Genomic DNA, 23422 nt, shown 5'->3' on the forward strand with positions numbered 1-23422 from the left:
CCCGGCTTGGGTGTTGGGGGTGGGGTGAGCCAACCGAGAATTAGTCGGAGTTTTCTTTTAATTGTTGGCTGGGGAAGTCGAGAGAGCACACGTCAGTCATCACTGAGGGGTCAGTAGTGGAAAGAGTGAGCAGCTTCAAGTTCCTGGGTGTCAATATCTCAGAGGATCTGTCCCGGGTACAATATATTCCAAGCTGACCAACACAAACGACGTATAGTGGATTCTGGGTGATCAGGTCATCCGTTATTCAGGGAAGCCACTTATTTGGGACAACTCTAAAAAGAACAAAATCTAATTGAGAAAATAGCTGGGATTCCCTTAATTTATTTGGGACGGGAGACTGTTGCCGAACAGTCTCTAACTCGCATCGGTCTCACGCACCTCAGTGGCCGTTAGCCACTACAGCGTGCTTACGGCGAACCGATTTTAAAATAGTGTCAGATGTACGTGTGTCATTGATAGTTGGCAAGAAATAAGCAGCAAGGCAATCCACAGTGGTTTCAAGCACTCGGGCTTGGAGATGCCAGAAACAGCCGGGACTAAAAATGAAATGATTTCATTACTTCAACAATTAGGGACTATGAAGAATTTGAAGGTATCGACAATCACCTTGAGTGTTACAATGAAAATGAAGATTTGGAGGATGCTACTGTCGACAGCATTGTATGAAGGCAGTCCATTATCTGCACCAGGAGTCTGAGCTGATTTTGTTCATTTAGTCAACCAAAAGAACAGGGCAGCATACATCAGATGAATTCCTCTGTTGATAACTATTAGGAACTAATTCACAATTTTATAGTACCATCGTGGTAAAGGTAGTGTTCTAATTTGTTCTGTATTTCATTTAATTACATAATTTGTTACTCAATTAAATGGTAGTTTGACTTTTTTTTTGTCTTTTGTTCCATGAAACTTTGACTAATTGTAGCAGCTGCTTAATTGGGCCAAAAAGTACTGGTCCCGATGTGTCCCAGTTAACCAGATGTAGATGTGACAAATAAAACTCATCTTTAAACGGATTCCTGACTCCAAAACAAAAGACCGCCTTCTTCACCCCCCTCCGTCCCCACACCCACCGCAGGGAACTGCACCAGACTCACTTGATGGTGATCTGCGGCCGCTCCCCGTTCTCTGACTTCAGCTCCATGAGGATCTCCAGGATGGTCTGTGACCAGTAGCTGCGGTAGGAGAGCAGCCCCAGGTCGGACAGCGGCTTCTCCGGCGTCCCCGTCTTCCCCTCTACCTTCGACAGCTCGTAGCCTGGGAGACATAGACACACGTCAGGGGCTCCGCTCATTGGGAGGGCGTGGTTTGAAAATCAAGTTCATGTTATTTTTTTCAAATTTACTTCCTTTGGAGATAGAGTGTGGAACAGGCCCTTCGAGTCCCGCCACCCAGCAACCCGTCTATTTAACCCTAGCCTAATCACCGGACAATTTACAATGACCAATTACCTACTTGAATGTTCTCCCTGTGACCACGTGAGTTTGCCCTGGCTTCCTCCCACATCCCAAAGACTTACGGGTTAGGATTAGTGAGCTGTGGGAAGGCTGTTGTTGGGTCTGGAGGACCTGAGCTATACAGAAAGATTGAATAGGTTAGGACTGTATTCCTTGGAATGTAGAAGATTGAGAGGAGGTTTGATAGAGGTGTACAACATTATGAGGAGTATAGACAGGGTAAATGCAATCAGGATTTTTCCACTGAGGTTGGGTGGGACTACAACCAGAGGTCATGGGTTAAGGGTGAAAGATGATAAGTTTAACAGGAACATGGAGGGGAAACTTCTTCACTCAGAGGGTGGTGAGAATGTGGAACGAGCTGCCAGCACAAGAGGTGCATGTGTGATCGATTTCAATGCTTAAGGGGAGTATGGATAAGTAGGGGTAGGGGTCCCGGTGCAGGTCGATGGGAGTAAGCAGTTTAAACGTGGATTAGATGAGCTGAAGGGCCTGTTTCTGTGCTGTACTTTTCTATGACTCTACGATGGCACAGAAGCGTGTTGACACTTGTGGGTTGTCCCCAAGCATAACCTTTGCTGCTTTGATTTGACACAAATGACATGTTTCATTGGATTTCATGGTGTTTATGTGACAAATAAAGCTCATCTTTTTTTAAAATCTTTATTTGATCCCCGTGACAGAGGCAAATCAGGAAGATCTAATACTTACTGAACTCAATCAGTAACTTGCCGTAGCCCCTCCTCTGGTATGGGGGCAGTGTTAATATACAGGCCACGTTGTAATCCTCTGTTGACTCCTTCTCCTATTGAGGCAAGAAACACCTCGATTAACACAGCCCTCGAACCAACACGCAGCTGAAGTTACACAGTTTTTTAAAGCTGTCCTCCTTCAGGGACGCGGCCCGAAACGTCAACTATTTGTTCCCCTCCATAGACACTGCCTGCCCTCCAGCATCCAGTTCCTCCACCATTTTGGGTACGAGTTACTCTGGATTTCCGGCATCTGCAGAATCTCCTGTTTTTGTAATGGTGTTTGTTGGCGGATACGGTGGTCACAGGTTTGTAAAGTTCCTAGTTTATCGTCAAATGCCAAGTCCACGTGTGCACAAGTGCAATGATGAACTTCCTTGTAGAAACTTCACAGGTACATAGCATCCACCCCAAAAATATACATTGAACATAAACTGTTAGAAACAATTCGGAAAGTGTGTCGTCTGGGGGGGTTGATGGTTGGGTTGAGTTGTTCTCTGAGCCAGGCAATTTTCTTGCAAACGTTTCATCACCACGCCAGGAGACATCATCGGTGCGCTGTTGATTGTGGTGTGTCCTCTGAATGCTTGGCCTTTCTATACTTATCAATCAGCTGGTTGGCCGTCATTACAGAAGCTCAGCTGCGATATGGGGAGGAGGTCTCGTCGCTGATCGGCTCCTTGCATTGCGGTCAGGGATTTTGCCCGCATCGGCTCATAAATAAGATCGAGGCCTGTGTGTCCGTTTACAGAACTGTATTCGGAAAACCACGTTTCTACCCATGAAGGTCGAGGGGGGCACGAATTTGACTGGGCCTCAAGTGAAAGTCATGGGGCAAACCTGCGGCATGCAGGAAAATTCATAGAAGCGTGGTCTGTTTCATAGAAACAGACATGAAGACCTGGGTCCTATTTATGAGCCAATGTAGGCACATTTCCAGACCACAACGAACAAGAGTTCACCACACAACCAACCAGCTGATTGATAAGTATGGAAAAGCCAAGCATTTGGAGGACACACCACAATCAACAGCGCACTGATGACGTCTCCTCGTGCAGTGATGAAACGTTTGCAAGAAAATTGCCACAATCGGAGAACTCAACCCAAACGTAAATTGTTAACGATTTTTACAAGAAATCCCAATTAGTATAAGTAAAAAAATCCACTTTTGTGCAAAGTACTAAACCGTAGTGATGAGGGTTGTACCAGGTGGTTCAAGATCTGAATGGTTGAAGGGAAGTATCTGTTCTGCATCTATGAAGGGGTTTAAACGGTTGACATTTCGGGCTGAGACCCTACATCAGGACCGAAATTTCATCAGGTCTCAGCCCGAAGGATGCCCAGCATCTCCGAATCGCTTGTGTCTTGGGGCAGTGCCTCCTGTACAATGGTGGGGAGGGGTGTGCCTGCGATGTACGGGGCAGAGTCCAATACTCTCTGCAGCTTCTTACGTCCCTGCGCATTCGGAATGCCGGACCAGACCAGTCAGAAAAGCAATAAGACTGAACCCAAAAATTCTATCTGGGAAGGCTGAGAAGTGGAGGGTTGGTGATATAGAGGACCTCTAGTGTGAAGGAGTCAGTTGTGTGGATAAGCCAACAATATTACCAGGAGCAAGGGTGACTGTACAGAAGGAAGGAACTGTACAGGTCCTGGCTGGGTGGTTAAAGCAAGCCTTACCCCAATGAAGCCAATAGTTAGTTTGACTTAATGATGCACTAGCCACCATGGAAATGAATTCAACTGGGAATTCAGAGGGAATATGCGGAAGATGGGGAGAATTTGGGACTCGCTGTCACCGAATCACAGAAGGGAATGTCGGACTCCTCCGGCTGCCTTCCACATTCCAAAGACGTATGGTTACAGTCAGGGTAGGTAGGGTTAGATTTCGGCATCTGCAGAATCTCTTGTGTCTAAGGTTAATAAATTTCCAGGGGAAAAGACTGTGTGCATTCTACCCCAGCGGTCCCCATCCACCGGGCCGCGAGGAAACGATATGAGTCAGCTGCACCTTTCCTCATTCCCTGTCACTCACTGTTGAACTTGAACACAGGGTTGCCAACTGTCCCGTATTTGCCAGGACATCCCGTATATTGGGCTAAATTGGTTTGTCCCATACAGGACAGCCCCTGTCCCCTATTTCCCCCGCTAAGGTAGAGCGTTCCTGTGAAACCTTTCGTGCCGAAATGGCATGAAGCGAAGAAGCAATTACCATTAATTTATATGGGAAAAATTTTGAGCGTTCCCAGACCCAAAAAATAACTTAACAAATCATACCAAATAACACATAAAACCGAAAATAAATAACACTAACATATAGTAAAAGCAGGAATGATATGATAAATACACAGCCTATATAAAGTAGAAATAATGTATGTACAATATAGTCCGGAAGATGAAGGCAAAAGCGATTTGTGGGGGAAAAAAAAATCAGCACGTACGCACATGTGCACGTCACGCATGCAAGGCTTCATGGTCATGGTAGTCTTTCCTGGGGTAAAGTGTCCCGGGATTTGACTGCTACTTTTGTCCCTTATTTGGGAGTGGGAAAGTTGGCAACCCTAACTGTAAAAGACATGTTCAGGTGAGTTTAACCCTACTTGAACACCACCCCCCCACCCCCACCCCCTGGTCGGCCGGTCTGCAAGAATATTGTCAATATTAAACCGGTCCGCGGTGCAAAAAAGGTTGGGGACCCCTGTTCTACCCTATCTATGCCCCCTCAAGGGTTCTGTGTGCCTCTATAAGGTCACCCCTCGGTCTCCAACGTTCTAGTGAATAAAGTCCCAGCCTGTTCAACCTCCCCCTAGCGGTTAACGCAACGCTCCACAGCGCGGCGATTCAGGTTCAATTCCTGCCGCTGTCTGTAAGGAGTTTGTACATTCTCCCACGTTCCAAAGACGCACGGGTTAGGGGTTAGTGAGTCGTGGGCGTGCTACGTTGGTGACGGAAGCGTGGCCACACTTACAGGTGCCCCAGCGCAATCCTCAGGCTGTGTTGGTCGTCGACAGAAATGGCGCACTTCACCGTATGTTTCGATGTAGACGTGGCAAATAAAGCTCATCTTCGCCTGATCCCGAACCGCTGGACAAACTCAGCGGGTCGAGCAGCGTCTATGGAGGGAGGTGGACCAGTGCCCCAGTGATTAGTGTTTAATTCCTGCTGCTGTCTGTAATGAGTTTGTACGTTCTCCCTGCGACCGTGTGGGTTTCCTCCGGGTGATCCGGTTCCCTCCCACAGTCCAAGGACATACGGGTTAGGGTTAGTGAATCACGGTTATACGTGGAAATATGGCGATATTCGAGGGCTGCCCCCAGCACCTCCTCAGTTCCTGTTGATGGCGGACACAATTACAATGCATTTTGCTGCACCTGCGATAAGCAAAGCCGATATTTTACCTTTGAGAAGTAGCCGACAATGTGGAAGCCTTTGCAGTCGTACTCGGTCATCACGTAGAAGAGGAAGGGGTCGGTGTCGTAGTACAGCGTCTTGTGGTCCAGAAAGCACTTGGCCAACAGGCACAGGTTCTGGGAGTAGTTCTGTCCGCAATGAGAAAACAAGCAACAAGTAGGTGGGAGAACAGGCCTCGGGATACAAGCCCCCCAATCCCGCCCAACCCATGCACACCCCTCCGTACTGACAACCACACACAATATTATTAAATTGTGGGTACGTGAATTGGCGAGACCGGAGTTCCAGGCCTAACGTTCAGGGTCTCTGTCATCGGAGAGTCCAGCATTCGAAGCCTAGCATTCAGGTTCTTGGTCATCGCAAAGTCCAGTGCTCGAGGACTAACATTTGGGGTCTTGGTCATCGGAGAGTCCAGCATTCGAAGCCTAGCATTCAGGTTCTCGGTCATCGCAAGGTCCAGTGCTCGAGGACTAACATTTGGGGTCTTGGTCATCAGAGAGTCCGGTGTTCAAGGACTAGCGTTCGGGGTCCTGGTCATCGGAGAGTCCGGTGTTCAAGGACTAGTGTTCGGGGTCTTGGTCATCCGAGAGTCCAGCGTTCAAGGACTAGCGTTCGGGGTCCTGGTCAGCCGAGAGTCCCTGGTCATCCGAGAGTCCAGCGTTCAAGGACTAGCGTTGGGGGTCCTGGTCATCCGAGAGTCCCTGGTCATCCGAGAGTCCAGCGTTCAAGGACTAGCGTTCGGGGTCCTGGTCATCAGAGAGTCCGGTGTTCAAGGACTAGTGTTCGGGGTCCTGGTCATCCAAGAGTCCAGTGTTCAAGGACTAGCGTTCGGGGTCCTGGTCATCGGAGAGTCCGGTGTTCAAGGACTAGCGTTCGGGGTCTTGGACATCGGAGAGTCCAGTGTTCAAGGACTAGCGTTCAGGGTCCTGGTCATCCGAGAGTCCGGTGTTCAAGGACTAGCGTTCGGGGTCCTGGTCATCCGAGAGTCCCTGGTCATCCGAGAGTCCAGCGTTCAAGGACTAGCGTTCGGGGTCCTGGTCATCAGAGAGTCCGGTGTTCAAGGACTAGCGTTCGGGGTCCTGGTCATCCAAGAGTCCAGTGTTCAAGGACTAGCGTTCGGGGTCCTGGTCATCCGAGAGTCCAGTGTTCAAGGACTAGCGTTCGGGGTCCTGGTCATCGGAGAGTCCGGTGTTCAAGGACTAGCGTTCGGGGTCTTGGACATCGGAGAGTCCAGTGTTCAAGGACTAGCGTTCAGGGTCCTGGTCATCCGAGAGTCCAGCGTTCAAGGACTAGCGTTCGGGGTCTTGGACATCGGAGAGTCCAGCGTTCAAGGCCTGGTTTCATTCATCATCATCAGCGAGTGCAGCAGCTGAAAGTGAAGATTGGAGCCCAAAGATCGATCAGCAGTCCGGAAGTGAGGCCGGAGCCGAGTCCACTCGGGAAGTCAAGTCCCGATGGCCTAAGCAATGGGTCCGCTTGGAAAGTTAAAATCCGACGACCACTCTGGAACCCCGAGTCCACTCGGGAAGTCGAGGCCTAATGTCTATGAATCCACAAGTCTGAGGCTGGAATCCAGAGAGAGCCTGAGGCTGGGGCGTGTGTTTTTGTGTGTGTCAGAGCTTGTTTTCCTGTTGTTTTGTTCACTGTACGTTTGATGCACATGCAATAAATAAACCTGAATCTAAAATTCATAAACACATTAGGCACACCTGCTCGTTAATACGAATCAGCCAATCATGTGGCAGTGACTCAATGCATAAAAGCACGCAGACACGGTCACGAGGTCCAGTTGTTGTTCAGACCAAACATCAGAATGTGGAAGAAATATGATCTAAGTGACTTTGACCGTGGAATGCTCATTGATGTCAGACGGGTTTGAGTACGTGAGAATCTGCTCGTCTCCTGGGATTTTCCCACTCAACAGTCTCTGGAGTTTACAGAAAATGGTGAGAGAAACAAAAAAACATCCAGAGAGCGGCAGTTCTGTGGGTGAAAATGCCGTGTTAATGGGAGAGGTCAGAGGAGAATGGCCAGACTGGTTCAAGCTGACAGGAAGAAAACAGTAACTCAAATAACCACCCGTTACAACAGCGGTGTGAGAAGAGCATCTCTGAATGCACAAAACATCAAATCTTGGACTGGATGGGCTACAGCAGCAGGAGACCACGAACAGACACTCAGCGTCCAGTTTATTAGGTGCTGGAGGCAACTGATAGAGCGTAGATTCCTATGAACAGCAGGAGTAGTTTCACACTTCCAGTAATCTTTGTTCATCAGTCATGTGTGTGTTGCTGCTATTTATTACAATGTTATGCACCTGGGCCAGGGGGTGGTGACAGCACCATAACGTGGCGGTTAGTGTAACGCTTTACTGTGCCAGCAACCAGCCATCAGGGTTCAATTGCCACCACTGTCTGTAAAGAATTTGTACCTTCTCCCTGTGGCCATCTGGGTTTCCTCAGGTGCTCTGGTTTCCTCCCACATTCCAAAGGCAGTAAGTTGTGGACGTGTTGATGCCAGAAGCGTGGCGACACTTGTGGGCCCCCACAGCACATCCCCGGACTGCGCTGGTCATTGACGCAAACGACATATTTCACGATGTACGTCTGGCCAACGATGCTAGTCTTTATCTTCTTGACCTGAAACGCCAATTGTCCATCTCCCTCCACAGACTCTGCCCGAGCCGCTGAATTCCTCCAGCAGGTAGTGTGTATTACTAGAGCAACTTATCTCCCTAAACGATTAACCCCCAGTGAGCACGGTGAGGGCAAGACAGGGCAACGGACATGTGTTTTTACCTTGTTTTTCCTGCCGTCAATTTCGAAGAAGGAAATGGTTCCCTTCCGGTAGATTTCATTCCCTGGCGGATGACGCAGATTGCATTTGGTCTGAAGGGAGACAACAGTAGAATGATGGGTAGTGTTGGTGTAAGCGAAGACACCTGTCTCTTTAAGAACAGTTCCGGTGGACTGTCAGTATCTCCCAACTGCACGAAACACCTTACCTGGCAATTCTAACCACTCCTTTCACAGAGTTTCACTCTTGTAGTCCCCACTGCCGATACAATGACTGCTCAGCACATCACAGAAACTAGTCTCCCCTCCATGGACTCTGTCTATACTTCCCACTGCCTCAGTAAAGCAGCCAGCATAATCAAAGACACCCCCCCCCAAATCCCCATCCTAGACATTCTCTCTTCTTCTCCCCTCCCATCAGGCAGAAATTAAAAAAAAAACCTGAAAGCACATACCACCAGGTTTAAGGAGAGCTTCGACAGTCCTGTGCAAAAGTCTTAGGCGCGTACGTACAGCTTGGCTGCCTCTGACTTGTGCACAGTACTGAACCTGTCAATGTGGAATGGAGAGCGAGTTTGTAAATCTGGCGGAAGCAAAGGATGTTGGGAACAGCGAGGGTGGGGCGCCGTGGCAGGGAGGGGTGTGGGACAGGTAGCAAAGAAGGAGTGGGGAGAGTGGCGTGGATGCAGACACACCAGGCAAGGCTATTTGATTCCCTCCCCTCTCCGTGCTCCCTTTCCCAAACACAATTCTCACTGCCCCCTTCCCACTCTCAGTCCACAATAGAGACCCATATCAGAATCAGGTTTATCATCACTCACACGTCATGAAATTTGTGTTTTTTTTGCAGCAGTACTGCACAATACATAAGATTACTACAGTACTGTGCAAAAGTCTTAGCCACGCCAGCTATACAGTATGCTAGAAAGTTTGTGAACCCTGTAGAATTTTCTCTATTTTTACCTAAAATGTGATCAGATCTTCACGCAAGTCCTAAAATCAGATAAAGTGGACCCAATTAAATAAATAACACAAAGAACATATTTATTAATTTATTTATTGAGAAAAATGATCCAATATTACATGTATTTGTTGGAAAAAATATTTCAACTTCTGGGGTATTGCCTTCTACAAAAGCTATTTGGAGGCAGGTGTTGATGAGATTGATGAGGTGTTGAACCAATGAGATGAGATTGGAGGCGTGGGTCATAGAGATGTCCTGCCCTTTCAAAAAGACACACAAAGTCATGTTACTGACAGAGCTTGCTCTTCTCAAGAAAGGTCTGTTTATGTGCACCAGGCCTTGATCAGAACAACTTTCAGAAGAAGAATTGTAGAGATGCATGAAGCCGGAAAAGGCTACAAAAGTAGTTCTGAAGACCTGCGTGATCATCAGTCCACAGTAAGAGAACTTGTCTACAAATGGAAGAAATTCAGTACTGTTGCTACTCTCCCGAGGAGTGGGGTCCTGGAAAGATCACACCAAGGGCACAACGTGTAATGCTGAAGGAGGTGAAAAAGAATCCAAGGGTAACAGCAAAAGACCTGCAGAAATCTCTAGAACTTGCTACTAAAGTCTCTGTTCATGTATCCACTATAAGAAAAACACTGACCGATAATGGTGTTCATGGAAGGACACCATGGAGGAAATCACTGCTCTTCAAAAAACAAACATTGCTGCACATCTAAAGTTTGCAAAAGACCATCTGGATGTTCCACAAAGCTTCCGGGACAATGTTCTGTGGACATATGTAACAAAAGCTGAACTTTTTGGTAGAAATACAGACTGCTATGTTTGGAGGGAAAAAGACACTGCACACCAGCTCCAAAACGCCATCCCAGCTGTGAAGCACGGCAGAAGGATCATCATGGTTTGGGGCTGCTTTGCTGCCTCAGGGCCTGGGCAGCTTGCAATCATTGAGGGAACAACGAATTCAATATTGTACCAAGACATTTCACAGGAGAATGTAGCAGTCCATCACCTGAAGTTTAATAGAAGTTGGATAATGCAACAAGACAATGATCCGAAAGACAAGAGTAAATCAACAACAGAATTGTTCAAAGAGAAGAAAATTCTTGTTTTGGAATGGCCAAGTCAAAGTCCTGACCTTAATCCTATAGAAACGTCGTGGAAGGACCTGGAGCAAGCAGTTCATGCAAGGAAACCCACCAACGTCCAGAGTTGAAGCAGTTTTGTGAGGAGGAATGGCGTAAAATTCCTCCCAGTTAATGTGCAGGACTGGTCAACAGTTACCAGAAACATCTGGTTGAAGTTAATGCTGTACAAGGTGTACAAGGTGGGGGGGGGGTCACAGCAGTTACTGAAAGCAAAGATTCACATACTTTTTTCCAACAAATACATGTAATATTGGATAATTTTTCTCAATAAATTAATGACGAAGTATAATGTTTTCTGTGTTATTCATTTAATTGGGTTCTCTTTATCTAGTTTTAGGACTAACGTGAAGATCTGATCACATTTTTAGGTCATATTTATGCAGAAGTAGAGAAAATTCTACAGGGTTGACAAACTTTCTGGTATTTTTATGTGCCTAAGTCTTTTGCACAGTATCGTACCTTGCTGGTATAAGAGTTCCCTAGTACATTAAGACCCTTGACCTCACAATCTACCTCGTTATAAGCTTGCACCTTATTGTCTGCCTGCACTGCACTTTATCTGCAACTGTTACACTTCATTCCGCATTCTGTTACTGCTTTGCCTCGTTCTACCTCAATGTACCGTGTAATGAACTCATCTGTATGAACACCGATACACCTGTACATCCATACCAGCGACAATCAACTCCAATAAACCGTCTGTAAAAGGATCACCGTAAAGAGATCTGGATCCCTTAGCAAGGCACAGGCAAACGAAGTAGCCTCCGTTGGAGTGGGCAGTGTTAAGAGTGGGGATTTCAGGCTGTAGCTCTTCAAGGCTTCAGCAAGGACAGGCTTGAGTGAGAGAAGGTGAAAAGGTGTAGGTGGATTTTTTTCCCCAGTTTATTTATTGTTTCCTTATTTATAAATGCACAGTTGGAACAGTAGAGATGCCAGGCAGGTAAATGCTCCTCTTGTGGGATATGGGAAGGCAGGTAAATGCATCCAGCTGCAGCTTCTAACACTCCATGTTAAGGAGCTGGAGCTGGAACTGGATGAACTCCAGATCATTCGGGAGGCGGAGAGGGCGACAGATAGGACATATAGGGAGGTAGTTACACCCAAGGTGCAGAACACAGGAAACTGGGTGACAGTCAGGAAGGGGAAGGGGTTAAGGAGCCAGTGCAGAGTGACCCTGTGGCCATCCCCCTCAACAACAGATACATCACTTTAGATACTGTTGGCTAGGGGATGACCTAGTAGAGGAAGGTCTCAGCGATCAGGTCTCTAGCACTGAGTCTCTGTGATTCAGAAAGGAGGGGGGCAGAAGAGGTGAGCTATGGTGATAGGGGATTCATTAGTTAAGGGAACAGAAAGGAGATCCTATGGATGAGAACGAGATTCCTGGATTGATACGTGCCAGGGTCCCAGACATCTCGGATAGAGACTTCAACATTCTTAAGTGGGAGGGTGAGAGACCAGAGGTCGTGGTCCATATAGGTACCAATGACACAGGTAGGAAGAGGGACGAGGTTCTGCAAAGTGAGTTCAGGAAGTTAGGTACTAAGTTAAAGGACAGGACTGCCAGGGTTGTGATCGCAGAAGTGCTACCCATGCCACATTTTAGTGAGGCCAGAAATAGGAAGATTGTACAGTTTAACACGTGGCTGTTGGAGTTGGTGTAGGAGGGAGAACTTCAGATTTTTGGATCACTGGGTTCCAGGGGAGGTGGGACCTGTACAGAAGAGATGGTTTGCATGTAAATTGGAGGGGGACTAATATCGTAGCAGGAAGATTTACTAGTACTGTACTAGGGTGGGGGGGGGGGGGGATCGGTTTAAACTACAGTTGCAGGGCGATGGGTACCAGAACAGATAGTGGAGAGGTTGTGGAGACACATGTTGTTAATTCCTGAGACAAAGTCAGGAATCAAAAGGTGCGACTAATGTTCTGAGCTGCGAATATTTCAATACACGAAGTATCACTGGAAAGGCGGATGAGCTCAGGGCATGGATCAACAACTGGAATTATGATGTTGTAACCATTTGTGAGACTCGGTTGCAGGAGGACCAGGACTGGCAGATCAATATTCCGGGGTTCCCGTTGTTTCAGACGCGACGGTGCGGGAGGGGTGGCATTACTAGTCAGGGACAATGTCACAGTAGTGCTGTGTCAGGACAGGCTGGAGAACTCGTCTAGTGAGGTGTTATGGGTGGAACTGAGGAATAAGGAAGGTATCACTACATTAATATGCCCGGCTGGTAGCGTAGTGGCATCAGCACCGGACTTCAGAGCGAAGGCTCCCGAGCTCGAACCCAGCCCGCTCCCCAGGCACGCTTTCCATCCGTGCTGGGTTGAGCATCGAGCTAGCAACTCGACCTTGTAAAAAAAGAAATTGCCTGCTACAGAAACATCAACTCTCTCTTGAGTTTAAAAGGCAACTTCCATTTCCTTCCTACATTAATATTATAGACCACGCAACAGTCTATACAAAATTTAGAGAGAACAAACTTGTGGAGATTGTAGACTGTTGATAGGGTGGTTAAGAAGGCATATGGTGTGCTGACTTCATTAATCAGTTGGGGGTGGGAGCAACGAGATCAAGAGTCGCGAGGTAACGTTGCAGCTCTATAAGATTCTGGTTAGACAACAATTGAAGTATTGTGTTCAGTTCTGGTTCCATGCCTCCATTATAGGAAGGATGTGGAAGCTTTGGAGAGGGTGCAGAAGAGTTTGACCAGGATACTGCCTGGATTACAGAGCATGGCTCATAGGGATAGGTTGAGTGAGCTCGGGGAACATGCACAAAATGCCGGAGGAACTCAGCAGATCAAGCAGCATCTACGGAAGGGAATAGATTCAGGCAAAGACTCTTCACCAGGGCAGCCATCAGAGACCGCCGGGCTTCACCCGTCCACTCACCAGGTGCCTCTGCAGGCACTTGAGACTCTTTAGGTACTTCAGACAGAACTCGCAGAGGTAGAGGACGGGGAGGGAGGTCAGCTCCTGAGGGTACGGGGAGAAGTACCACGGCTTGAGACGGTGTCGGCCCAGCTCGATGCACTCTATGTTCTTCATCCGAGTGACGATGTCATCGTGGCTCCTGTCCGACACCAGGCTTCCCGTCATCCGCGGGGCCGAGGGGATCCCATCCGAGCTGTCCTGGGAGTCCTGCGGAAGGGAGGAAGGGCGTGAGGGGAGGAGAGGAGAGGAGCCCACGCTTTCCCTGGCTGTTCCGGGAGGGATTAATGGGGTGCGGGGTGGTCCATGCTGGTTTTAGTTCTGTGCGGACAGTTGGAGGGCAGGAGGCAGTTAAACGCTCCGTGATGTCACCAGACACGTTGCAGCGTCACTGTGACATCACAAGACGGTGGAAGGGGGACAGAACCCAAAACCCGTGGCAGGGGAGTGAAACAGGCAGGCCTGAGGTGGTCTGTGCCTGGATCCACTAATAACCCCCTGCCAATTCATGGCTTGTTACGGCAACTGCCCGTGACCACAAGAAACCGCAGAGATGCAGCTCAGCACATCATGGAGACCAGCTTGTTGGCGCCAGAAGCAAGGTGACACTTGCAGGCTGTCCCCAGCACATCCTTGGACTGTGTTGGTCGTTGACGCAAATGACACATTTCACTGTATTTCCCGCAGACTGGAGCAGCCTCCCCTCGGCCCCTCTCATCTCCAGCCCTCCCAGGGCATTACCTCCTCGTCCATCCTCCCGCACCGCGGATCTCTTTCTTCACCACTCCTCCCACAGTGCACAGATGAGGGCTCTATCCTCATCACATCTCTGCACGGCACTCCCTCCTCGCCACCCCTCTGTATCGCAGCGCCCTCTTCTCGCTGACCTTCCCACAGTCAACACCCCCTCCTCATTTCCCCACCCACAGTACATAGAAACATAGAAAATAGGTGCAGGAGTAGGCCATTCGGCCCTTCGAGCCTGCACCGCCATTCAGTACGATCATGGCTGATCATCCAACTCAGAACCCTGTACCTGCCTTCTCTCCATACCCCCTGATCCCTTTAGCCACAAGGGCCATATCTAACTCCCTCTTAAATATAGCCAATGAACTGGCCTCAACTGTTTCCTGTGGCAGAGAATTCCACAGATTCACCACTCTCTGTGTGAAGAAGTTTTTCCTCATCTCGGTCCTAAAAGGCTTCTTCCCCTTTATCCTCAAACTGTGACCCCTCGTTCTGGACTTCCCCAACATCGGGAACAATCTTCCTGCATCTAGCCTGTCCAATCCCTTTAGGATTTTATACATTTCAACCAGATCCCCACTACAACACACTATCCTCACCAACCCTCCAATGGCTCCCTCCTCGCATCCCCTTGAGTGGCGCGGTGGTCCCTCCTCATCACCCCTCCTCTAGTGCAGTGCTCCCTCCTCACTGCCCCTCCCAAAGTACGCACTCATTTCCCAGCCACAGTATAACACTCCCTCCTGACTGCCCTTTCCACAGAGTGGCACTCTCCCCCACACCCCCATTGCCTGTCCCACAACGTGGCACCCCCCCTCCCCAGCCACAGTACAATATACCCTCCCCGCCGCCCCTCCCGCAGTACCGTGGGACCAGCTTGCCCTGGGAGTGGGACTCCAGGCCACCGCTCCCCCCCACCCCCCCACGAGCGATGAGGGAGGAGACGGCAAACAGATAACTCTACCTCGTCAGTGCCCAGGCAGTTGGCCTTCCTTTTCCTCCCCGCCCCCACGGAAACCGGCCTCCTGGCGGAACCATTCTGCTGGAAGGAAAGGAACAATCGCAAGTCAGGCGTAACCCAGCTGTCTCAGACTCGCCGTCGCAGAGCACTCAAACAACACGCGAACGGAGATCCACGTTTATTTTATTTTTTACTGAGATTCAGCACGAATTAACCCCTTCTGGCCCTTCGAGCCACGCCAGCCAGCAACCTCCCAATTTAATCTGAGCCGAGTCTCTGGACGACTTACAGTGACCAATTAAGCTACTAACCGGTACCTCCTCTCTGGACTGTGGGAGGAAACCAGAGCACCCGGAGGAAACCCATGTGGTCACGGGGAGAACGTACAAACTCCTCGCAGACAGCAGCGGGAATTGAGCCCAGGTCACTGGTATTGTAAAGTGTTGTGCTAACCACTACACAACCACGCTAATACCATAAGATACCGTTTAGGAGCAATATTAGGCCATCTGGTTCATCGAGTCTGCTCCACCTCTCCATCATGACTGACTCACTATCCCTCCCAACCCCATTCTCCTGCCTTCTCCCCCGTAACCTTTGATGCCCCTGGCTAATTAGGAACCTATCAAACTCCGCTTTAATTATACACAATGACTGGCCTCTACAGATGTCTGTGGGAACAAATTCCACAGATTCCCCACCCGCTGGCTAAACAAATTCCTCCTCATCTCTGTTCTGAAAGCATATCTTTCTATTCTGAGTCTGTGCCCTCTGGTCCTAGTCTCCCCCACTGTAGGAAACACCCTCTCCACATCCACTCTATCTGTGTCCTCTGGTCCTAGACTCCCCCACTGTAGGAAACATCCTCTCCACATCCACTCTATCTGTGTCCTCTGGTCCTAGACTCCCCCACTGTAGGAAACATCCTCTCCACATCCACTCTATCTGTGTAATCTGGTCCTAGACTCCCCCACTACAGGAAACATCCTCTCCACATCCACTCTATCTGTGTCCTCTGGTCCTAGACTCCCCCACTATAGGAAACATCCTCTCCACATCCACTCTATCTGTGTCCTCTGTTTCTAGACTCCCCCACTATAGGAAACATCCTCTCCACATCCACTCTATCTGTGTCCTCTGGTCCTAGACTCCCCCAACTACAGAAAACATCCTCTCCACGTCCACTCTATCAAGGCCTTTGAATATTTGACAAGTTTCAATGAGCTCCCTGCTCATTCTGCTGAACTCCATCAAGTACAAGCCCAGAGCCACCAATCGCTCCTCACACAGTAACCCTTTGATTCATGAGATCATTCTTCTCAACCTCCTCTGGATCTCCAATGCCAGCACACTTAGCTTAGATACTCGGTCTACCTTGAGGTGGCGAGGCGGAGTTCACTGTGCTCTGGGTAACTGTGGGGGGTTTGAAGGGAAATTGTTACAGGCAAAGGGGGAGTGGGAAATCATAAACTCTGCAGATGCTGGGATTCTTGAGCAACACACCAAATGAATTTTTTCACCCAAAGTTCAAAGTTGAAAGTAAATTTCTTCCCTCAGGCCATTAGGATTCTGCACTCCCTGCCAGTTTGCGTTCAAAGTGTCACTGGTTAATCCGTTCTGTACCTCACAGTATTTTGGTTCCTTAAGGTTGTTACAGCTGGGGGTGGTAATGGGGACAAGCTCCCGCTACTTATTCAATGCTCTCTGTGCCGCACGTCTCAAATCGCCTCTGACAACCAAGCCCAGCTCCTGGCCTTCACCAGTGGCTTAACTACTAAGCCCGGTGGAACTGTTTCTACTGACAGGAGAAGGGGCAAAGGCGGGTTACTGGCGCCTTAAAACCAGTCGCTTCGGGCAGACGGGGCTCGTCAGCCATGGTTGGCAGCTCATCTAGGAGAAGGAAAACTCTGATCTCAAACCTCCGCTGCCTTGTAGCTGTATCCACTCATGGGGAAAGGCTTTGGGAGTAAACCCAAGGGGGAAAATCTGGAGCTGGAGTCCCTAAGACAGTCCTATGTTGAGTTCAATGCTGACTGGCAACTGCTGCAACGTTGCTGGTGCCGAACTGTATCAGTCTCTTGACGTTCCATCAGATGCGTGAAGAGGGGCAGCCACATATTTTCTGGGATTGCCCTAAATTAAGTATATATTGGGAAGGTATTCATAGAACATTAGTTAAGGTACTTAGGTCCTAGATACCTCTGAACTTTGAGATGCTCTATTTGGGGCATGTATTGTTTCTTGAACAGAAGGAAGATATAAAGTTGCTGCAGGCCCTCTTAGTGGCAAGCAAGAAATCAATCACTAGAACGTGGCTAAATCCAATACCACCTACATTAGAAGATTGGCACGAAATTATCTTGGAAATATTTAAAATGGAAAAGTTGACTTACTCCCTGAGAATTCAAAAAGAAAAATTTTATCAAATCTGGAATAAATGGATTGAATATATAACCCCAATGCGAGCAGACTTTAGATGACTCTCCTAATGATTTATACTGCTCTTCTCATCAACACAGTAATATTGCTAACGTAAGCACACCTAGTCTAAATGTTTACTGTTTTTGTTTTCTTCTGGAAAATAGAGAATTAATACAAGTAAAGGAAAAGATTTGGGAAAGGGATAAAAAATGATAAAATTAAGTAAGTAAGTACATAGGGATTGGATAATTATGTCTGCGGGCAGGAGCAAACATGAACAAGTTAGGATATAAACACCTACAACGGTTGTTACATAGGCTTACATACAACATTTTGGACCAGAAAGAAATGGTCCAGAAGAGATATATGGAAACTATTGTTACTATGTTTCTTAACAACTAATACCATTACTTAGCCTAATAGATTAGAATTACCACTGTACATAATTATCTATTTAAATGTCTAATTTCCTTTTATATCATCTCAATGTATACTTAAGAATGTATAAATAATTATAGTTTTATACATATAAAAAAATGGAAAAGGTTATAAGTGTGGAAAAAGTACATGATACTTGTGAATTCCTTATCCAAATAAAAATAAAATTAAAAAAAAGAAGAGGGGCAGCCAGCTACATGGGAAACAGCTTGCTCTCCATATTGTACTGCCCTGGATTGCATGCCTAGACAGCTAGGGCAGAATATCCATGGTCCACTCTGACCGACGGAGGCCACAGACTCAGACTGTGGGTGCTATGTGTAATACTGTGCTTTACACCCTGGTCCAACATTGTCTCGTTTGACGGTATACATCTATATAGTTAAATGACAATAAACTTGACTCTTCTTGCAGGCACTCACAGTAAATACAAAGAAACGCAATGGAATCAATGAAACAGCACACACAAAATGCTGGAGGAACTCAGCAGACCAGGCAGCCTCTGTGGAAAAGAGTCGACATTTGGGGCCGAGACCCTTCATCGGGACCGGAGGAAAGAAGATGAGGAGCCAGAGTAAGAAGGTGAGGGGAGGGGAGGGGACGAAGAACTACAAGATGATAGGTGAAACCGGGAGGGGGTGGGGGGGAAAAGGGGTGAAGTAAAGAGCTGGGAAGTTGATTGGTAGGAGAGATACAGGGCTGGAGAAGGGGGAATCTGATGGGCAGGTAAGAAGATAGAGTGAGAGAAGGAAAAAGGGATGAGGAATGATGGTGGGGGGGAGGGAGGATATTACCAGAGGTTTGAGAAATTGATTTTCTCCATCTGGTTGGAGGTTACCCAGATGGAAAATAAGGTGTTGATCCTCCAACCCTCATCGTAACAGTAGCGAGGCCATAGACTGACATGTTGGAATGGAAATGGAAAGTGAAATTAAATCGGGTGGCCATTGGGAGATGCCACTTTTTCTGGCTGGTGGAGCATAGGTGCTTGGCGAAGCAGTCTCCCAATCTACATCGGGTCTACAAATCAATGAAAGACCACACCCACCAGGACTGACAAACAACCAATGTGCAAAAGACAACGCACTCTAAAAATACAATAAATAAGTAAATAAGCAATAATTATCAAGAACATGAGATGGAAAGTCTCTGAAAGTGATTCCACATGTAGTGGGAACGTTTCAATGTTCAGGTGAGTGAAGTTATCCCCTCTGGTTCAAGACCCTGATGGTTCATGGGTAGTAACTGTCCCTGAACCTGATGGTGCGAGTGCTGAGGCTCCTGTACCTTCTCCCTAGTGGCGGCAGCGAGGAGAGAGCATGGGAGGTGGGGGGTTCCCGATGATGGATGCTGCTTTCCCGTGTCAGTGCTTCATGTAGATGTGCTCAATGACGGGGAGGGTTTTACCCACCATTATCCCCGCTGATACAAGGCCTGATGGTTGAGGGATAGTAACCGTTCCTGATTCCTGGTGGTGTGGGTCCTGAGGCGCCTGAGTCTTTTAGAGTCAGACTTGGCAAACTGTAAGTAGTTTATACAGATCGCAGGTTACAATTTCTACAAATACTACCAATGCATTTAATGCTATTATAAATTGCTTAAGCTAATTAGATCACTTAAATTGCTCCATACAAATCGTCACTAACTGTGCGCCAATGCTCCCTGGACGTTCAGCCTCAGCCAATCGACGTCCTGGTTGACGGAGTCGATGGACTCACCTGATAGGTGGGCGCCAGGGTAGCGTAGCAGTCAATTCCGGCACCGTTCTGTAAGGAGTCTCCGTACTTCCTGCACCAGTTTCCTCCCACGGTCCAAAGGTGTACCGGGTAGGTTAGCTGGTCATTATAAATTGTCCCACGGTTAGACTGGGGTAACTCGGGGCTGTGGCTGTGCAACTCGAAGGGCTGGTAGGCCCTACTCCGCGCTGTGTCGCTAAATGAGTAAATAAATTCCAGCCGCGATTGCTGACCACCCTTTAACCTCACTCTACCTGCCCAGTTGTCCGATTTGTCATCAGCGATCAGGCACTCCGATTACAAGATCGAATCCGGGACTGTGATCGCAAGATCAAATTCTGATTATATTTTTGCTCTCTTTTTGCATTTCTTATTTAGATTTCTTCCGCAACTTATAGTTTTTTTTAAATGTGTTGCACTGTACCGCTGCCTGAAACAAGAAATTTCATGCCACAGTGGCAGAACCGTTAACGCGGCGCTATTACAGTCAGAGATCAGAGTTCAATTCTGACGTCATCTGTAAGGAGTTTGCACATTCTCCCGGTGAGCGCGGGGGTTTCCTCCCACAGTCCAGAGACGTAGCGGTTAGTAGTTTAATTGGTCATTGCGAATTGCCCTGTGATAAGGCCAGGGATAGACAGGCGGCTTGTTGGACCAGGAGGAGCTGTCCTGCACTTTACAGAATAGATATGTCAGTGATAATAAACCTGATTCTGACATACCTGAGCATACAACATTATCTCCTCGATCGCTAATTCTTTAGAACACGTGCTGTCTTCAAAAGATCCATGGGATTCCAGTGTATTCGTTTAAATTATCCCTCATAGATTTGAGCATAGATGTGACAGAGAGCCACAAGTCTTCCTAGTCAAATGTCTAACTTTCCTTCTTTTCCTTTTACATTTCTTTTTAGGTTCTGGTGTCTCCTTTAATCAAAGACCAGTGCAGCACAGGAACAGGAGTAGGGGAATTAAGGGTTAAGTAGTCCTGTCCAAGACTGGAAGAAGCTGCAGAAGATCATGAACACGGCTCAGCACATCACACAAACCAATCTCCCGTCCTTGGACTCACTTTACACCGCACGCTGTCGGAGCAGTGCTGCCAGGATAATCAAGGACACGACCCACCCAGCCAACACACTTTTCGTCCCTCTTCCCTCCAGGAGAAGGCTCAGGAGCTTGAAGACTCGTACAGCCAGATTTGGGAACAGCTTCTTTCCAACTGTGATAAGACTGCTGAACGGATCCTGACCCCGATCTGGGCCGTACCCTCCAAATATCCGGACCTGCCTCTCGGTTTTTTGCACTACCTTACTTCCCATTTTCTATTTTCTATTTATGATTTATAATTTAAATTTTTACTATTTACTATCAATTTGTACTCCAGGGAGCACGAAGTGCAGAATCAAATATCGCTGTGATGATTGTACGCTCTAGTATCAATTGTTTGGCGACAATAAAGTAAAGTAAGTTAAGTAAGTAATGGGGAAAAGGCAGGTGGGTGGAGATGAGTCAGGTCAGACATGATCTATTAAATGGTGGAGCAGGCTCGACAGGCCAGATGGTTACTCCTGCTTCTGTTTCTAATGTTTTTATGTTAACAGGCCCCTTTGTGCTGAACTAAAGAAGGGATATTAGCTTTATATGTCACATGTACAGCAAAACATACAGTGAAATGCATCACTTGCATCAAGGACCAACAGAGTCTGTGGATTGTCCTGGGGTCAGTCCGCAAGTACCGCCACACTTCTGGCGCCAATGTAACGTGCCCACTACTCACGAACCCGACCCCGTATGTCTTTGGAACGTGGCAGGAAATGAAAGCGCCCAGAGGAATCCCACACGGTCACCAGGAGAACGTACAAACCCTTTACAAACACTGGAGGGAACTGAACTTTAATCACAATCTCCGACTTTGTAAAAATTAAAATTCCTGGCTACTATCATTTCAGAGGACCTGTCCCGGGCCCAGCGCCCAAGTGCAACTATGAAGACAGAAGACAATAGACAATAGGTGCAGGAGTAGGCCATTCGGCCCTTCGAGCCTGCACCACCATTCACTGTGATCATGGCTGATCATCCACAATCGGTATCCAGTTCCTGCCTTATCCCCATAACCTTTGATTCCACTATCTTTAAGAGCTCTATCCATCTCTTTCTTGAAAGCATCCAGAGACTTGGCCTCCACAGCCTTCTGGGGCAGAGCATTCCATATATCTACCACTCTCTGGGTGAAAAAGTTTTTCCTTAACTCCGTTCTAAATGGCCTACCCCTAATTCTTAAACTGTGGGCTCTGGTTCTGGACCCACCCATCAGCGGGAACATGCTTCCTGCCTCCAGCGTGTCCAATCCCTTAATAATCTTATATGTTTCAATAAGATCCTCTCTCAGCCTTCTAAATTCCAGAGTATACAAGCCCAGTCGCTCCAATCTTTCGACATATGACAGTCCAGAAATTAATCTTGTGAACCTATGCTGCACTCCCTCAATAGCAAGAATATCCTTCCTCAAAGCCCAGTTGCTCCAATCTTTCGAATATGACAGTCCAGAAATTAACCTTGTGAACCTAAGCTGCATTCCCTCAATAGCAAGAATATCCTTCCTCAAATTTGGAGACCAAAACTGCACACAATACTCCAGGTGTGGTCTCACCAGGGCCCTGTACAGCTGCAGAAGGACATCTTTGCTCTTATACTCAAGAAGAAAACATGTCAACACCTCTTCTTCCTCAGGAGTTTGCAGAGAATTGACATGACATCTAAAAGTTTGACAAACTTCTCTAGATGTGTCGTGGAGAGTATATTGACTGGCTGCCACACAGTCTGGGATGGAAACACCAATACCCTTAAATGAAACATCCTACAAAAAGTAGTGGATATTATCCAGTCCATCACGGGTAAAGCCCCCCCACTGCCCAACCACTGAGTATATCTACATGGAACACTGTCGCAAGAAAGCAGCATCCATCATCAGGGCCTGCCACCACCCAGGCCATGCTCTCTTCTTGCTGCTGCCATCAGGTAGAAGGTACAGGAGCCTCAGGACTCACACCACCAGATTCAGGAACAGTTATCACCCCTCAGCCATCAGGCTCTTTAACCAGAGGAGATAGCTGCACTCAACTTCACTTGCCCCATCACTGAGCTGTTCCCACAACCAATGGACTCACTTTCAAGGACTCTTCATCTCATGTTCTTGATATTTATTGTTTATTTATTTTTTTAAATCTCTTCTTTTTGAATTTGCAGAGTTTATTGTCTTCTGCACTCTGGTTGAACAGCCTAGTTGGGATTCTTTCATTGATTCTGTGATGGTTATTATTATAAAGACTCATTGATTGTACACCCACAAGAAAATGAATCTCAGGGTTGTATACGATGAACATATATGTACTTTGATAATCAATTTACTTTAAACTTTTAAAGCACTACGCTAAGCACTATGCCACCATGAAAATGCCCACTAATCTGCTTTGCCAACACAATATTCATTCCCTCCATCCTCTGTACATTCATGTGCCTGTAAACATCTTAGCCATCCCTCTTGTATCTGCCTCCACCACCACAATTGGCCGCTCATTCCAGCCACCCACCACTCTTACACCTGTCTCCTTTGAGTTTACCCAACCTGGCAGTGGACATTT

The 23422-nt window shown here is 47.6% G+C and overlaps 1 protein-coding gene across 5 annotated transcripts in view; it reads right to left on the reverse strand.

Annotated features, from left to right (window-relative positions):
* kat5a (K(lysine) acetyltransferase 5a) overlaps positions 1-23422 on the reverse strand; it is a 52089-nt gene that overhangs the window by 5480 nt on the left and 23187 nt on the right. For 3 of the 5 annotated variants that reach the window (XM_072246054.1, XM_072246053.1, XM_072246051.1), the window contains 6 exons: positions 15188-15265; positions 13438-13686; positions 8422-8511; positions 5611-5751; positions 2172-2265; positions 1101-1260 (listed from right to left, as the gene is read on the reverse strand). In XM_072246054.1, coding sequence (XP_072102155.1) covers positions 1101-1260; positions 2172-2265; positions 5611-5751; positions 8422-8511; positions 13438-13686; positions 15188-15265 — 812 coding nt within the window. The remainder of the gene's footprint in view (positions 1-1100; positions 1261-2171; positions 2266-5610; positions 5752-8421; positions 8512-13437; positions 13687-15187; positions 15266-23422) is intronic. The other 2 variants (XM_072246055.1, XM_072246052.1) reach the window with 1 other exon arrangement.

This window comes from Mobula birostris, chromosome 28 (assembly GCF_030028105.1).
Source record: "Mobula birostris isolate sMobBir1 chromosome 28, sMobBir1.hap1, whole genome shotgun sequence".
Classification (NCBI taxonomy): Eukaryota; Metazoa; Chordata; class Chondrichthyes; order Myliobatiformes; family Myliobatidae; genus Mobula; species Mobula birostris.